General features: G+C 37.2%; 1 protein-coding gene across 1 annotated transcript in view; it reads left to right on the top strand.

Annotated features, from left to right (window-relative positions):
* The first annotated feature begins 3,452 nt into the window (after positions 1-3,452).
* The window catches only part of LOC135480102 (choline transporter-like protein 2), a 56,269-nt gene continuing 39,646 nt past the window's right edge, over positions 3,453-20,075 (top strand). Inside the window, exon 1 of the mRNA XM_064759857.1 lies at positions 3,453-3,617. Coding sequence (XP_064615927.1) covers positions 3,551-3,617 — 67 coding nt within the window. The 5' untranslated portion in view covers positions 3,453-3,550. The remainder of the gene's footprint in view (positions 3,618-20,075) is intronic.

Raw genomic sequence — 20,075 nt, 5'->3', positions numbered from 1 at the left:
GAAAATATTTGCCAAAGAACTGTTCCAACAAAGGTCGCGTCAGTAAAAAAAAAACTGTCCTTCTGAGATTTATAAGTTTATTTCTTTTGCCCTTTAACGCGGGTAAGTTTTACGTTACTGCAAAATATCAAGCCCGCTCATCCTGTATGGATTCCTCTCCAACTGTACGTAGGATGATCTGACAGCAACCTGCGGATGGTCGTGGGTATATACAGGGCTCTGCCGGGGTCTCTTCCCACCATGATGCTGACCGTATATAAGTGAAATATTCTTGAGTACGGCGTGAAACAACTGTCAAACAAATAAATACTGAAAAACATGTAGGACCTTTGGGGTTTTACAACTATAAAGCATCATGCGGCTGCAAAGATATTGGTCTATATACCCTTAAATTTCATATATAAATTAACATATGTATGTAGGCACGCACAATTCTGATCGCCCTTATATAAGTGTAGTGACCGTTAATATTGTGCAAATTCCCGCTTAAACAGACAAATACAGAGCATTCGTGCAAAACACACAAATACAGAACAATCGCGCAAAAAGCCCGCATAAACACACAAATACAGAACAATCGTACAAAAAGCCCTCTTAAACACATAAATACAGACCGACCGTCCAAAAGCCCCCTTAAACACATAAATAAATAACGATCGTGCAAAAACATGCAAAAAACTAATCGATGTTATTATTATGTTAGAATGTATTCTGTTATTATAATACAATATTCTGTCATATTCAATATAACATGCTGTTAGTTTAATGGGATCTTTATGTTGAATCAACAGAATATGTGTGTTATATTTAGCAGAGTAATCTGTCATAGCAGAATACATTCTAGCATCACTCAGACAACAAACTTTATGTTAAAAATAACAGATAAGTTTTTCAGTGGCGGGCCTACCAGTACGTAGGCCTATATATTTATTTATTTATTTATTTGATTGGTATTTTACGCCGTACTCAAGAATATTTCACTTTCACGACGGCGGCCAGCATTATGGCGGGAGGAAACCGGGCAGAGCCCGGGGGGAAACCCACGACCATCCGCAGGTTGCTGGATGACATTCCCACTTACGGCCGGAGAGGAAGCCAGCATGAGCTGCACTTGAAGTCACAGCGACCACATTAGTGACATGCTCCTGACTTATTGGGCCGCGCTTGCGTGCAAACGCCCTCTTATACACTTGTTACTTTTACCATAAATGAAAAAATATAGAACTGTACATGCATGTCTCTGCAATAGAAACAGAGAAATTATGTCAACCAAAGGGGGGTCTCCATACAATTGGATGTAAAGATGTCGCTTTGGCATCTGAACTGACATGTAATTATATAATCCTTGCGCAGAAAGTTAAGGTATACGCACGTCTTAGCGATCACGTGACGCTCTTTAACTAAAACGCGTCATACAGACTTAGTATTATTTATTTAATTATTTGTTTGTTTGATTGGTGTTTTACGCGTTATCCTCAAGAATATTTCAATTAATTTTTTTTTGCTTTCTCAGTGGTTCAATTAATTATATGCACTAGTACTCACATATAAAAGTTATATATTGTGCTGTTTGAATTATTTGTTTAACATCGCTTTCAACATTTTTTCGACAATTATCATCACATATATACACGTATCTATACTTCAAGTAGTCCAGCGTGAATGGCATGCAGCATTCTGGTGTTACTGTAATTCTTCAACCCTTTTCGTATGTTTCCAAGGTGTGTATTCATGCATGCTCTGAAGGCAATATTCTGTGTGAACTGATGGAATAATATACTTTTTGTGAAGCTCTGAAACTGGCTAATCCAACCAAATAAAATCCTTCAAGAGCATTGCCTATATTTAGATTTACAATTCACCATTGTACCTTAATTATGTGAACGGAATATACGCCGCTTACGCCCGTACATGATAACCGTCATGTTTAGGCCTATACTTTGGGGGAAACAGGAGCTAGTGGCCGCAGATACACATCTCTCTTCCTCTGGTAGGCACTGGCAATTAAATAAAACTTCCTGGATTAGATCTGTTTTCGTTCTAGCGTATGCTGGATTCGAACCTCCGCAGTTAGGGCCCGACGGACTGCGCGGAGCAAGGCCAACCCCTCAGTAGTTTATTGAATTAACAAACGCTTTCTCTCAGCATGTTTGGCACCTGCCACACTCATATTGTACCTCAAATACCTTCTCGTCCAAAAAATCAAATGTAAGACTTCGTGCAATACTCACCTAAAATTTTAATATGAATTGATGTGCATAAAAATAGTATTTCTTAATTTTAGCATGAATGCCCATAAACTTTTATACATTTATATTCACTTAAAATTAGTACTGTACCGTTACATAAAAGCGCGTTGTTTTTCATTTGGGCTTGCATACAAGCATGGTATTTAAAATATATTTCAGTTTTTACTTATAAACATTTGCTTTCGACTTTCCTGTCTTTTAATTTCTCTCCAATAACATGAAATGAAGTGCAGTTTCACCGGAAATGAGAAATTCTATTAAGCCTTATATATATGCATGCATTTATACATATACATACACACTTACACGCATTCATACACACATACATACATACAAACCATTTATTAAATACCCATCAAGTTGACGTTCGCTGAATATCACTTGCTTCTACCAATAATATGGTATGCAAAACTTTAGGCCTACGTCACAGGTATGAAATTTTGTCACCAATTAAACAAAAATCAGTGGTTTGCACCGGGCACTTTGGTTTCCCTCCGCCCATAAAGTTGTTTCACCATGGTATTTATAGGTGAAAGCCTTGATTATGGAAGATTATGAAATATAACGTGTGAAAACGTTTTACAGAGAAGACAGAAAATATGACATTTCATGACAAAAACTAATATTTAGCCAACAAATTCAGTTAATATACAAAATAGACAGTGAAACATTAACAATTTGAACTGTAAAATGAATACCATGACTCCAAAATCTTCTGAATATGCATAAAAGTGGCATGGTTGGGGAGTGAAACGTAGGCTTACGTTATATGGCCCTTTTTATAACAGATAACGTGATGGAAATGGGACGAAAGGCCGCACTGACATACCGGCAACCCACAAAATAACACCAGAAAATGTAGGCCTATGTATGGAAGCTTGATTGAATAACATTCCTTCAATATAAGTTTAATTTTATTCGTTTAATATGGATATTTTCTCGTGTATACAGAAAGTGGAGAGAAGAATATGTTACAGAGTTTTGTAACGCGCAAAGTGAATAAAAGAAAAGAAAAACTTCCTGGTTTCCGAGTCTTACATAGACCTACAAAGTGGGCAGGCCCGAGAATCAGCATGGAAGAACACTCTAGTGTCACAAATTGCCTCCAGATGGCGCTGCGACCAAGGTAAACCTGATCTGACCTCTGACCTTAATGTGTCACATGTAAAACTAGGACTATACTTGTTGATCACTTACGGCCTAGAATCGTGATAAAGTCCGCAGTTTTATCTGTAAAACCTTCCATTCCGTGTTGTGTTTTGAGGGATCAGCTTACATGAGATTGTCACACCGACTAGAAAATGGGGAAAAAAGCCCAGAATACGGAGATGGAACTGAGAAACGGGCAGCCGAGTGCGAACGGCACGGGTGAGTTTTTCTCAGATTTATTTGATTTTTCTCTCCGCATCATCAGACATGCCTTTGTCTGGGTCCCCTTCAAAAAACATCGTCTGCTTTCAGTGTTTTAGTTATATGGTCAGTTTTAGTTGGGGAAATAGTTTATGTAAGATTGGAACAGCTTGTTTAAATATAGCCTCAGTAGTAGGTTCGAGTGCACGATCCAGTTGAATTTAGACTGCGGTTTTTAGGTGACACACTTTTTTCCCCGGAGCTTTCGTTTTGTGACAGTTGCTCAGTCAAGCGTAACGGAAACTGGCTATCCCTTAAAAAACAGGTTGACGGACAGTCAGCTTGACCCCATGACGTAATACAGGGCTGAAACCGGACACTGGAAAGGTCACGCGCTAATGCAGAAGGGTCATTTAGCCATAGGAAAGACCCAGACTGTGTAGAAATTTAGTGACCACTCCCAAAAGAAACCATCATGTCGCAAACAACGGATGACCTCCCGCAAAATACACAGGAATTTACACCTCTACAAGCGGAAACTGTAGAACTGGAAGAAAAACACGAACAGAGCTTGGGTAAGTTTATACCGTGACAGGAGGTGCAGTTGATTTATACAGTGTGTTTAATTTTAAAAAGGATTTTGTAGTTGCTCTGCAAGTAATCAACTTGAGCAGGTACCACTATAGATAGCCTACCATAATCTAACATTACGCAGCAGTTACATGCATGTAGGCCTACCTATGTTTATCTGCACAACAATTCTGGTGTGTGTGTGTGTTTTTTTTTGTTTTGTTATGAATTTACAAACAAAAGACACTTGCCATTACACGTTTGTATTGTTACAGAATGGGAGGATTGTACTTGTCAGCCCTTCTTTTGTCATACACTAGTATACTATTTTAAGTTTGATCTGTGTATACTAACTAGCCTGGTAGGTGTTAAGTTAACTTTAAATTTCCTTAAGTCAGTATCAGATAGGGTGTTAGTTTGTTTACATTTATGATTTAGATTTTTATAGGATGACATGCATCATGCGTTTATAGTAAGTTAATGTTACAGTGCATTTTATGTGTTAATGTGTAAATTCCCTCAGGATCTGCCCAGTTTCCTCCCATCATAATGCTGCTATATAAGTTAAACATTCTTGAGTATGATGTAAAACACCAATCAAATAAACAAATAACTATAATTTAGAATATGTAAATATGGAGACATTCAAGGGTATAAATGTTTTCAGTGACTCCATTTTAGTCATGCTGGAAGTTGAATATTGCGGTAAGGGTAGTTCGAATCAAACATTCAGAATTGCAGGTCTCTGTACCATGCTAACAATTACATGTAAAATATGAATCTGATTTCAATTTTCACATGATCAAACAAATATGAATGTAAAGAGAAAGAAGAATTCATTCATTGAAACTATTAATACCAGTAATTTCTTACTCTGCTAATACATGATAGTCAGTCATACATAAGTAAAGTACTGTACCTTAATTGAAAAACAATTCCTCAACATTTTCACATTTGAAAGAGGAACTTTAAGCACAATTAATGCACCATTTTAATTTGACTTTGGAGACAAAGCTGATTATGATGGATGGCCGATTTCAGGGCTTCACGAAAATGTTAAACACGTGCCTAATAAACACCTTACAAAGATGCGAAAAGGTTGATGAATTACTGTGCAGTATATGATCAAAATAGATCCTGTCAAATAGTATTTAACTGTACATAGATGTTACTTGAGACACCTAATTTGAATGAATGATTAGGACAACCTAATTTTGACCTTACAAGCTAATTAATGCACATCAGTTATGAGCTTCAATCAGTATACAGCCCTTTGTATGAAAGCCTGTAGAAAACCATTTGAATTTGAAAAGATATGCAGTTTATGAGTTGATAAATGTTAACTACATATGTATGATGCGAAGGTCTGTCAGATGGTTGTGGGTGTCCCCCAGGCTTTGCTGGTGGTTTCCTCCCAACATAATGCATGCCAACATTGTATGAGTGAATATTCTTAAGTAAGAGTGTAAAAACACCGATCAAATTTAATAAATTAACGAATACATATTTATGTCACCTAATTTGACTGATAAAAGTCTGCAAGTATGTTGTCATCCAGTGGGGCAAATCCAGGTATGCCGTTTCTTTGCTATCAGACACTGCAAACTCTTGAAATAACAAACTACTCTAACTCTTATCATTTTTGGGACAGATATTAGTAGTGTTGAAAGTAGAATGTTACATTTCTTTACCAGTCTTTTGGAAAAGTAAAGATATGAGTATGTTGTTCATTGGCTGGTTTAATCATATCCCTGCTACAGTTACAGGTACATATATGTTGGCTAAAATGAACCGACCAGGTGTCCCAAAAATTAGAAATAAGGTATAACATCATTAGATGATCATACTTGTCCATTCAGAATGTACAAAGTTCAGGGTCATTAGGACTATGGGTAACAAACAAAAAAACTTAATCTATCTGCAAATTGGACACAAAAAAATTCAGTTTTATGAATGAAAATGATTATTGTCGCCAACTGTACATATTCATTTGTGTTGGGAACAATTTATATAGCATCAACCTGGCTTACTTAACAGTAGAAACGTTGGCTAGAATAATTAAACTACAGCAGGTATTTGTTTCTTGTCTTATTTTTTCTTCATTTTTCTTGAATTTCTGGATTTGAATCTTTGTTTGAATCATACAGAATAAATTTTATTATCATTTAATTAAATTATTATAAGGGAATAAATAATCGTGTAATAATAATAATAATAATAATAATACAGTCAACAAAGAATGCTAATCTTCCCAAAGCTTGACATGTACAGCTACATGTAGTACGTGTAAATTTTGAACACGACATAAATGTGTCAGTCATAGTCAGGTTAGCCTGACAAAGATTATCATAATATAAGTATCATCTAACATACATATTGTGCTGTACAGAGTTTAGATAACACTTGATATGTAGCGGGATTTTCACACACACACATACACACACACACATCGCACCTGTATGCTAATACACAGGTACATTTACCAGGGAGTGTAACTTATATGGATGTCAAGATGTTCGGGGTCTGGTGGTACTAACATCGAAAGGCTTCAACTGATTACTGCCACTCATATGTCGTGAAATATTTATTTATTTGATTTGTGTTTTTATGCTGTACTTGTGGAGAATTTTTTCACTTATGCTACGGAGGCCGAGGGGAGTATAATGGAAATAAGCCACATGGGCATTTCAGATGGCCACCTTTGTTCAACTCGAAAAATTGTAATATGTTGAAATAGATTAGAGCTGGATGTTAATTTTCACTGTTAATGGTTCATCCCGTAACATAGGGAGGCATGCTGGCGACTTGAAATCTCTGTTTCATTCAAATTCTATATTGGAGATTACAAATGGCCTAACCCATTCATGCTAACATGTAGCAACACCAGTAAAGAAGTTGAAATTATGAAATAGAAGGTGTAACCTTTATCGTAGCTGTAGACAGCAGCTTTAGCCTCAGACTTCAAAGGCCACTGGCCGTGACTGGGTGCTAATTTGACCACGACTGTTGTGTTGAGTCCATACAGTAATGCAGAGCCAGGAATGCAGATGTGCCTTCTGTTCTTAACTATCAAATGTTCTAAATGATATGGTTCAAATACCATGAATGTGGCATTAAACTGTTTCCCCATTCAAATGTCCTGATATTAAAGTAGTCATCATCGTTTTCATTACTTTCCTCACCGTAGATAATTGTCCATCCTTATATGTATGCCATTGTATGCCATGGGTTTCCTTTGGACCCTGTCCGGTTTTAGTCCCCTATAATTATTAGTATTGTATTAAGTGAAGTTTTATTTAGCATGGTGTAAACGCCAATCAAATATGTTAATGTATAAATTTATAAATAAATAAAACCGTACATGGGAAGGTCTGCCAGCACCCTGCGGATGGTTTTGGGTTTCTCCCAGGCTCTGCCCGGTTTCCTCCCACCATAATGCTGGTCGTCGTCGTATAAGTGAAATAATCTTGAGTATGGCGTAAAACAAAAATCAAATAAATAACAAATAATAAATAAATTATAAATAAACAATACCATACGTCCTTTCATAATGGCGTGCATTAACGTGTACACAGATACATGTACAATCTGTGTACCTATTGTCCAGAGATAACCACAGTAGAGTGGGTAGGCTGTGTTGGCACTGCAGTGGACAATGTTGTACATGTACACCCTGTGCATCAATTGTTCAGACATAACCACACTAGAGTGGGTAGGCCGTGTTGGCGCTGCAGTGTACATGTACACGAGTTGATAATGTCACTTGTACATTAATTGCACGGCATGAAACAACTTCAGCAATGTTGCCCTGAATTTATCCCAGCGTAGAGATTTAAAACTACATGTGTATAAATGAAATAACGCATGTCTGTGAATTTATATATATTTGGTGTTAAGTTGTGTGAATATTTAGAATCAGCGTACACGATTATGTAATTTATTTTGAATGTTCATACAGGTGTAGTAAGGCCACACCAATGTAAGTTGCTGTTAGAGGCCTCTATGATCGAGGGTGTTAGCACGCCAGCATGACGCAATGACCCAGGAGCCTCCCATCAATGCGGTCGCCAGGAGTTCAATGCCAGCTCCTGCAGGCTTCCTCTCTGGACGTGGGACAGTCTGGCAGCAACCTGCGGATGATTGTGGGTTCCTGTGGGCCCTGCTCGGTTTCCTACCACCATAACGCTGGTCACTGTCGTATAAGTGAAATATTATTGAGTACAGCGTAAAATATCAATCAAATAAGTACATAAATAAATAAGTTGTTGTTGTATGTGCAGAATAAATCTTTTCCTTGATGTTCGAGGAGGGTATGAAACTGAAAATCGTCTGATTTGTGGAAATGTGGACCATCTCAACAATCTATCCTGTTGTAGACATATTTGCTTGATCTGAAGGCCATGGAAAACATGAAAATCATAAAAATAAGAAAACATCAATATTGAACACAATAGAAAGGTGGATTTTCAGTTTTGTTTTTCTTCCATTTCCAGATTTATTTATTTTGGCTTTGCCCTAAAAACACAAAAACTAGTGGAGGCTGATTGGTATACCAGTATCTGAATAATCCATTAATGTCCAAATTAAAATAGACCGTATGTGCTGAGTTAATCTCTTGCTTCTTGCCAATCACCATTTTAGGTTCAGAGACCTAAAATGGTTTTTCTGTCACATACGTAGCTTTTTCACACAAGGAATTTGCAGTCGAACATGAGACCATTAACACACAAAACGGACACACCAGAGAAATAGGATGAATTGTAAATATTTACATGTAGATGTCGTGTAATTATTGTGTCGGAAGAGTTACAGTTTCCTTTTATGCTTCACCATTCGTGTGTCGGCAGAATTACCGTTGATTTCAAGATTACCGATAATGGTATTAAATGATACCGATAATGGTATTAAATGATACCGATAATGGTATTAAATGATACTGATAATATAATACTGATACAACACAATAATGGGTGTTAAAATGCTCCTGTGTCATCTGTGTTTTCAGTATTCACCCATAGATTTGTACAAAAACTGAAGACGATAAATCGCAAAATCAACTGCATGGGTACACTCGAAAAATTAATCAAGAATGTATTCTGTTATTGTGGCAGATTATTCTTTTAAATATAACGCACATGTTCTGTTAATTCATCAAAAACATTCTGTTACAGGTAGACTAACAGTTGAATATGACAGAATATTGCGTTATAGTATTTATTTATTTATTTATTAATTTGATTGGTGTTTTACGCCGTACTCAAGAATATTTCACTTATACAACGGCGGCCAGTATTTTGGTGGGTGGAAACTGGGCAGAGCCCGGGGGAAACCCACGGCCATCCGCAGGTTGCTGACAGACCTTCCCACTTATGGCCGAAGAGGAAGCCAGCATGAGCTAGACTTGAACTCACAGCAGTGTTATAATAATCTATTAAATTTGATAAGAGATTTATTTCTTGAGTGTATGGCCTAAGGCTGTGACAACCACTGCATATTCACATCTGCTCTTCTGTGCCTAATAGAGGCACACTAAAATCACATGTCACTGACTCATAGGAAATGAAATTATGTACTGTAAGACTTTGTTTCTCAGCACATTTACAAGCCTGTAACAGTATGTATTGATTTCACTACCCCGTGTTAAGAAGATTTATGATTTCTCTTAGTCTCCTTTGATGAATATCATATGCTATGCACAGACCAATATGTATATGTATATGTATATACCAGAGACATGCCTGATGTACTGGCTGTTCTATACATGTACCCCGGGGATTAACTGCTGGCTGTGATCTCGTCATGTCTCTCATTAACACCACTGCTCATGTGACATTGTGATTATCTGCCTGCCTGTGCAAGGTTAAGCTGGATGTCATGAAATCTGTGGATTCAGCCATGGTGCTTTTACATGTACATGTATGTGTTCACAGAAAGGGGTATTCGATGTGTATGTGTCTGTGTTACTGGCTGCCGTAGGGACATTCATATATATTATATATGTATACCTATTGTCTTCTACTGAACTCCCAAGATGGGTGATTCACTAATCATTGCGCATATATTCTTCTCTGAACCATAAAAACAACAATCATTTTTTTTTTTTAATAAATAAATAAAATTACACAGTAATATATTCCAAAGCCTCGCTGAAGGCTGGCATATTACTGAATTGTTCAGGAATGTATACCAAATCTTGAGCATTGCATGAGGTTGACAAGACATGCTAGGTTATAACTTTACACATTGCTTTCGATATTGGCATAGTGCCAAGCTGTTCTAAACTGGAGATGGTTTATGTCATCTCCACATTGCGTAGAGGTCTGTAATTTGATCTGAACAGCTAATTAGTAGCCAGCCTAATGAAATGTAGGCTTTTAGTTTAATGGCACCCTAGGCTATGCTGTCGGAATGAGTGCAAATATTGGTGAGGCCTGGAATGGTACAGAGGGTACGCATGCACAGTACGTATTGTGTTGTTACATGTCTTGCAGTCAGTGATATGTGTGCACTGCAGTCTTCATGTACACGTACAGTAATTGGTACAGTCAGTACAATCGGAATGTCACGTCACCAACCACAGTAATTGGTACAATCAGAATGTCACGTCACTAACCATAGTAATTGGTACAATCAGAATGTCACATCACCATCCACAGTAATTGATACTATTGGAATGTCACGTCACCAACCACAGTAATTGGTACAATCAGAATGTCACATCACCAACCACAGTAATTGGTACAATCAGAATGTCACATCACCAACCACAGTAATTGGTACAATCAGAATGTCACATCACCAACCGCAGTAATTGGTACAATCAGAATGTCACGTCACCAACCACAGTAATTGGTACAATCAGAATGTCACATCACCAGCCACAGTAATTGGTATAATCAGAATGTCACATCACCAGCCACAGTAATTGGTACAATCAGAATGTCACATCACCAACTGCAGTAATTGGTACAATCAGAATGTCACGTCACCAGCCACAGTAATTGGTATAATCAGAATGTCACATCACCAGCCACAGTAATTGGTACAATCAGAATGTCACATCACCAGCCACAGTAATTGGTATAATCAGAATGTCACATCACCAGCCACAGTAATTGGTACAATCAGAATGTCACATCACCAACTGCAGTAATTGGTACAATCAGAATGTCACGTCACCAGCCACAGTAATTGGTATAATCAGAATGTCACATCACCAGCCACAGTAATTGGTACAATCAGAATGTCACATCACCAGCCACAGTAATTGGTATAATCAGAATGTCACATCACCAGCCACAGTAATTGGTATAATCAGAATGTCACATCACCAGCCACAGTAATTGGTACAATCAGAATGTCACATCACCAACTGCAGTAATTGGTACAATCAGAATGTCACGTCACCAGCCACAGTAATTGGTATAATCAGAATGTCACATCACCAGCCACAGTAATTGGTACAATCAGAATGTCACATCACCAGTCACAGTAATTGGTATAATCAGAATGTCACATCACCAGCCACAGTAATTGGTACAATCAGAATGTCACATCACCAACTGCAGTAATTGGTACAATCAGAATGTCACGTCACCAACCACAGTAATTGGTACAATCAGAATGTCACATCACCAGCCACAGTAATTGGTATAATCAGAATGTCACATCACCAGCCACAGTAATTGGTACAATCAGAATGTCACATCACCAACTGCAGTAATTGGTACAATCAGAATGTCACGTCACCAGCCACAGTAATTGGTACAATCAGAATGTCACATCACCAACCACAGTAATTGGTATAATCAGAATGTCACATCACCTACCACAGTAATTGGTACAATCAGAACGTCACATCACCATCCACAGTAATTGGTACAATCAGAATGTCACATCACCTACCACAGTAATTGGTACAATCAGAATGTCACATCACCAGCCACAGTAATTGGTACAATCAGAATGTCATGTCACCAACCACAGTAATTGGTACAATCAGAATGTCATGTTACCAACCACAGTAATTGGTACAATCAGAACGTCACATCACCATCCACAGTAATTGGTACTATTGGAATGTCACATCACCAACTGCAGTAATTGGTACAATCAGAATGTCACATCACCAACCACAGTAATTGGTACAATCAGAATGTCACATCACCAACCCTAGTAATTGGTATAATCAGAATGTCATGTCACCAACCACAGTAATTGGTATAATCAGAATGTCACATCACCAACCACAGTAATTGGTACAATCAGAATGTCACATCACCAACCCTAGTAATTGGTATAATCAGAATGTCACGTCACCAACCACAGTAATTGGTATAATCAGAATGTCATGTCACCAACCACAGTAATTGGTATAATCAGAATGTCATGTCACCAACTCACTACACAATAATATGCATTGGTTTCCTACACTAAAAATTTTACAAAATCATGCGAAGCGATAGTCTGTAAATATGTGGATGTTTACTTTCACTTTCAGTATTTGTCTGCACTGTGGTTGCCTAAAGGTTAGAGCATCCACCTATGTAAATATGAACAGACCTTGTACGCATGTGTGAGTCTCCAGTTGGGTCATGTACTTGTATCCATTACTTATTAATATGCCGTAATTCCCCAACTTTTTCGCATATGAAAAATTTAGTGCAATTTATTCACATTTTTAATTATATATTGGAGACAAAACTGTATTGGTTGAATTGGTCTGTTTCAGGGCTTCACAGAAAAGTATAAATTTTATCAGTTAACACAGAATAATACCATCAGAATAAGCTTGAATAAACAGCTTTAAACATGTGAGAATGTTGAAGAATTAAAGTATAAACTTCATTGGCAGTCTTGGTACATGTACACCTTTAGTTGGCATTTAGGATATATATACATTTACCTATTTCTTCTAAATTTTGGGACACGAGCTCATTTTAGCCAATATATGTAATTCTAGCAGAAATATTGAGTTTCTTTTTTCTCACATGGTTAGACCATCTTATGAATAACATACTCATATCTTTTCAAAAAGGCTGGTAAAGAAATGTAATATTCTACTTTCAACACTTCTAATATCTGTCCTGAATTTGAGAAGAATTAGGGTAAGTATAATGTAAATATTCAACCTTTTAAACCTCTGAAGCAGTTTTTTCAGTGGACATTGTGTCACTTATGATGTGTTCATACATGTAAAAGTCTGACATTTATCACACTACAGCACATAGTTCTCTCAGAATGTTTTAAAGTATTGCTCAGTTGGTCAAGAGGTGGGTGAAAGGGATACAGAATTAGAGGTTAGGGTAAGGTACATGTATGTTCTCATCTGACTTGTTAAAGCATTGTGTCCGGTGTCTTCAGCATTGTGTTCCAGTGAGGCAGCATTTGAGGATGTATTGTGCACAAAATATTTTGGGCGGTTCTTACTTAATTTTGTGTGCGTGTGTGTGTTTTTGTTTTTTTTTTTGAAAGAGAAAACTGAAGTTCATAAATGATGAATTCAAGCAAAAAAGAATGTAAAGCTGTCCTTCTGATGCATGTGCTTATATTAAACATCCGACATCATGTAGCATTTAAAGGGAGCTGCTCTGAAAATTTCTGTGACTGTCAAACTACTAGGGACTTTACGGTAATGTGTTTTTGGCCATCTGCTGTATTGAATGTCTATGGAATCCTATTGTATGCACACAGACAACTCGACAGTTACACGTATTGTTTAGCCATAATAGACGACACCTATAACAGAATTCATATGTCAGCAAGATAACATACATGTACCTGTACATATCCTTATGTCCTGATTTTTGGTTGGAGTGGCTCAATTGGTTGGCACATTATTGCATGGTAATGACCTAATAGCTTCTCACCAATGCAGTCGTTGTGAGTTCAGGTCCAGCTCAGGCTGGCTTCCTCTTCAGGTGTACGTGGGATGGTCTGCCAGCAACCTGGAAATGGTTGTGGGTTTCCCCCCGAGGCTTTACCTGGTTTCCTCCCACCATAATGCTAGCCACTGTCATATAAGTGAAATATTCTTGAGTACGGCGTAAAACACCAATCAAAGAAATAACTAAATACATAATATTTTGATTGCTCAGACTGCCATGGTACTCAAAACAGTAGCTACAGTGTACCACTTATTTATAATGTACATGTCCATATAAACTGAACATTGCAAACTGCTTAAATTTTTCAAGCGAACAAATTTGCAAGTCTAAATTATTTCACTTTTAGGACTTTTTTCAAATGTGTATTATTATAGTTGTATTTTACACATTTAAATGTGAAATTTTGAACTTCACATGAAACTCAGAGTTTTCATTCAGGAGAATCCAGTTTCAAAGAGCCAGATACAACAAGTCAAACATATTTTATATGCTGGACGAAAATGTTAACTAAGCTTTGAATGTGAAATTTCAAATCTGTGCAAGAACCAATATTAATGTACAGGACATATGATTAATACAGTCTGTTTATACGTTTCTTTGACGGGCATGAAGAAGTTATTAAAACAGGCTAAACAATAAATAAACGTGTCTTTGATTTTACAATGTAATGTAAAGGGCCAGATTGTGTGAAGTACATGTAGTTTGTCCAATTTCCACGCAGATAACACAATCTGAACAGAGAGTCTTTGCATTCAGTGTTTGAAATCACGTATGTATATATCAAACAATGTGTATACACAGACATATACTGTAATTCTTCAACCATTTCTCAAGTTTCCAAGGTGTTTATTCAAGCATATTCTGAAGGCATTATTCTGTGTTGACTGATTAAATTATATTTCTTGTGAAGCCCTGAAACTGGCCAATCCAACCAATGCAGTTTTCTCTCCAAAATCAAATTAAAAATGTGCATAAATTGCACTGAAAGTTGCTTATTCATGTGCGAAAATGTTGAGGAATAAGGATACCTGAATGAGTCATTTTGTAATCATTTGATTCAAGGCTACAGAAATGTGGCATATAATAAATAATAAAATTAAAAAAAAAAGAAGATGTGTGCTAAAGTACGCCTGACCTCACTATTGATATTAATTGACACATCCTGCAAAGTCACGCATACAGTTCATGGTGAAATTACCAGAGAACGGTCACTATTGTGGTTTAACTTGATGTTTCCAGTCAAACAGTAAGGCACATATTAATTGGCTGTGTTTTATGGTGTAATAAATGAATAGCCGTCTTCCAGCATGATATAATAAAGAAAATGTTCCGTCATTGCTGTATATACCCAGCTTACTTCAGATTATTGTACAGGGTGTTCAAAAAGGGCAAGTAGCAGGCTTCGGACGGCTGTCTACTGTCATCCCCGTACCTGCCTATTTTGAATATTCTTACCGTTTAAATCAGTAGTAATTGAGGCATACATGTAATTACTTTCAATTCAGCCACCTACTTTTAAACTCTGACTTCCTTCTCTAATTCTAAATAAAAACCCGGATTGTATTTTATCAGTGCAATGGTTTTTACACACAGAATTCATGTAAGTGTATATAGAGGATGCTGTGTAACAGTTGTTCTAGGTGCTCTGTCGAGGACAACATGTAAAAATTCTGTGTAAATGTACGTATAATATGGCTGGCTATTTTTTTTGTGGAATACTAAGTCATTTTCTGAAGGAACATTTCCATATAGCCTCTAATCATAGAGGTACATGTAGATGTGGAATACTAAGTCATTTTCTGAAGGAACATTTCCATATAGCCTCTAATCATAGGAGTACATGTACGCGTGGAATACTAAGTCATGTCTGAAGGAACATTTGCATACACACCCTCTAATAAAAGAGGTACATGTACACGTGGAATACGAAATCATGTCTGAAGGGACATTTGCACATACCCTCTAATCATAGAGGTACATGTACATGTACATGTGGAATACTAAGTCATGTCTGAAGGAACATTTGCATATAGCCTGTAATCATAGAGATACATGTATGCATGAAATACTAAGTCATGTCTGAAGGAACATTTGCATATAGCCTCTAATCATAGAGGTACATGTAGACGTGGAATACTAAGTCATGTCTGAAGGAACATTTGCATACACCCTCTAATCATAGAGGTACATGTACACATGAAATAGTAAGTCATGTCTGAAGGAACATTTGCACATACCCTCAAATCATAGAGGTACATGTAGATGTGGAATACAGTCATGTCTGAAGGAACATTTGCATATAGCCTCTAATCATAGAGGTACATGTACACGTGGAATACTAAGTCATGTCTGAACGAACATTTGCATGTACCCTCTAATCATAGAGGTACATGTAGATGTGGAATACTAAGTCATGTCTGAAGGAACATTTGCACATACCCTCTAATCATAGAGGTACATGTACACGTGAAATACTGTCATGTCTGAAGGAACATTTGCATATAGCCTCTAATCATAGAGACAAAAAAACCTTTAAAACTGGGAAATCCTGAAACATCAAAAAAGGTTGATTTTCAGTTTATTTTGAAGCCCTTTTATTGAGTGTAAACTCACCTGCAAAACAAAGAATAAAACTAGAGTTACCTGAAAAGAGTTCCCTAAAGGCTCGGCCCAGTTATTCAAAAGTGTATTAGCTAATAGTGGTATTAATTTAGATTTTATGTTTGAATTTTTAGCCAAACTCAGCAGCCGATGCAGTTCTCCAAAGTCATAGTATAACAGCAGGAGTTTTAATTCGTGTTTATTATATTGTTACACAAAATTGAATAGTTAGCTTGTGGTCGCTGTGAGTTCAAGTCCAGCTCATGCTGGCTTCTTCTCCGGCTGTACGTGGGAAGGTCTGTCAGCAACCTGGAGATGGTTGTTGGTTTCCCCTGGGCTCTGCCCGGTTTCCACCCGTCATAATGCTGGCCGCCGTCGTATAAGTGAAATATTCTTGAGTACGGTGTAAAACACCAATCAAATAAATAAATAAATGGACAGTTAGCTTAAAGTTAACTTTGATATTAATTGTTAGACCAGTTTTGAACAACCCAGCCTTGGTGTAAAATATATGTTATTCAGTAGCTGCTAGATGATGAACCAGGGCCTGGTTGTTCAAAACTGTTACAAGACTTAATACCAGATTAAACTTTAAACCAAGTCCTCAATTTTGTACTTAGCCCAGAAATAATTGCATAACAGTATATTAAATATGAACTAAGCCTTCTGCTGTTGTACTTTAGACCTTGGTCAGCTGTATTGGCTGTTGAATTCATCAAAAAATCTTTATTATAAAATTGATTTAATTCCAGTTGTAGCTAATACACTTTTGATCAACTGGGCTTCCACATTTTAACACAGCAAGCAGCACCAGTTTATAAATTCTAGCTTGCTTGTTGGACATGCTGTATTTGTACACTGGGGAGATTTATTGCACAATGTATGTTAGGCACAGATTCATATTCTCTGTTATGCTGTAGAGCTAGTGAACATGTGTGCTATATACTTTATAACAATGTCAAACAGCGGGAGTCTCAGTGTGTGATGACATACCATCCTATGTAAAGAATCCAATTTTCTGCCCTAAAATAGCAAACAAGTATGGCCTACATCAGTTATTGAATGAGAGCTTCTACAAGTATAATATGTCCCTGAGAAGTGTCTTAACCAACAGTGGCTACACTACATTTATGCACAGTTTGCCCCAGGTCATGCCCACATGACTGATGGGCTATTTGAAATCCTGAAGAAAAAAAATCCCCCAGTATATTTTGTAGGTACAGTTACATGTGTGCCAGACAAGCACAAAGGGCATCTTGTTCAACATCAAAAATACTAATCTGCTGGCAGCAGGGAAACACAGAGTGTACATGTACATGTATGTAGTCTGCAGTCACCCTGTTAACCCACGTTCAATTTTAAAAAATTTGGGTCGCATTTTGGGTCGCTGTAAACACTGTTTATGGTATTGCAATTCTTCTATCTTTTTGCAAGGTCTTTGTCCGGGCATATTCTGAAGGCATTATCCTGTGTAGACTGTTAACATTATACTTTTGTGAAGCCCTGAAATTGGCCGATCCAACCAATGTAGTTTTGTCTCCCCAAATCAAATTATAAATATGCACTGATAGCTGCTCTTTTTATATGCGAAAAGGTTGAGGAATTGGGATGATTAGATTTTAATGTTTAATGAAGCAATGAATTTTGAGAATTGAACTGAATGAATTGCATAATTCCCGTAAACTGTTTACAGTCCCATGGTGAATATAATGTGACTATAATGTGACAAAATAATGCAGTCTACAATCATCCTATATGCATTAACATTCGCAAAGCACAAGTACACATTAACATCTGTGTATGAAGCTCTTTTTTCAACTTTTCAGAACTAAAATTAAAGCAGTTTAGTCAGTTTAAAGGACATGGTTTTATAATCAAACACCTTTCAAAAACAAGCTGTGAGTCTGGGTGTGTCAGCCATCAACCTGTAAGCACTATATATACAGTACAATATATAGATACCCCCTCAGGCTATGGCAGGCTCCCCATACACGCATTGACACATAGGATAAATCACTCCTATCATGTGTTGTACACATGTAAATTATCGAAGAACACCGGTCTGTAACTGCAAACAACTTTTACTAGTCACTCATAACTATACAGTCTATATCCTGCATCTCTGTAGTCCGTTTCACATATAGATGTAACCACATTATATGACAACTCATACCAAACGCATGTTCTAGTCTTGTGGGATACATACCCTAATTCTTCAACAAGTATTCAGCTATGGAGTGTTAAGGGAATAATTTGCACAGTTTTATGAAGCTTGCATCTATAGTTTCTGAAAAACTTCTTTGTTTTTTTGCGTCATTTTCATCATAGTTGTATGGGTAAATTCCACTAAAAAACAGTGCTTTAGAACTGGAGGGGTTGAAGATTCACAGAACCTACATACATGTGTGTATATATATGTATATATATATATATATACCCACACATGTATCAATTCAATGTAGAAATTTGAGAAGGTTTCCCTTGTTTTTTCTTAGATCTACTCTCCAAATCAGTACAATCAGGTTTTATTTGATGTACATGTATATATGGCATTATGATGAGCCACAATAATTCATTTTCCTGACCGGCCCCCTCTAGCACAGTTGGTAGAGCATCCGCTTCGGGAGCGGTAGATCCAGGGTCAATCCTGGGTTGAGTCACATCTAAGACTTTAAAAGAGGAGGTTGCAGCTTCTTCGCTTGGCGTTTCAGCAGCCTGAAGCGGATATTGTGGCTCATCATAACTACTGGTTGACCCGTATCAGTTTAATTGCTTGGGCGGGGCAGCTTACTTGCCTTCGTTAAGGGGCCTTAGTGAGGCAGCACTAGATAAAAGAGCGGTGGAAATCCGTCCTGCAACAAGGAGGCACATTACATGCATTCTAAGGATTCCTTCGTCATCATATAAGTGAAAAATTGTTATGTAAAGCGTTAAACCCCAAGCTCTCACTCACTGACTCACTCACTCCATTTTCCTGAATTGATCACTAAAGATCGATGCAGAGCAGCAATTTTCCCTGACCCCTTAATATAGTTCTTCTCATTTAGTGAATTATTCATGTACGTTGTAGCAGCTTGTGTTTTATGAGCATGGCTGAGTGTGCAGATAGCCAGTTTGTAGGAGAACAGATCTGAGGCTGGGACTTTTAACAGTTCTTGTATTAGTTGACTCTGATTGTGTATATACTGGGACGATCAAAATACTGTGATGTGAAGAATTAAGTACAGGATATCTCTTCAAAGTGATAGCGATAGTGTATATCCTTGTACAAGACGTGAAGTTTTTTTCCCAAGCATTTAGGAAAATTAAGACAAGTGCATTGCACTGGCCGCTTCAGAGACGGAAATGTCTGCTTAGGGCTCTGAATGCTGCAGTGAAGATAACTAAAATACTTTTACATAATAGTAAACACACATAT

The sequence above is a fragment of the Liolophura sinensis genome, chromosome 13 (assembly GCF_032854445.1).
Source record: "Liolophura sinensis isolate JHLJ2023 chromosome 13, CUHK_Ljap_v2, whole genome shotgun sequence".
NCBI lineage: Eukaryota > Metazoa > Mollusca > Polyplacophora > Chitonida > Chitonidae > Liolophura > Liolophura sinensis.
The sequence above is the reverse complement of the archived record's forward strand: the minus strand, read 5'-3'. Positions and strand labels throughout refer to the sequence as shown.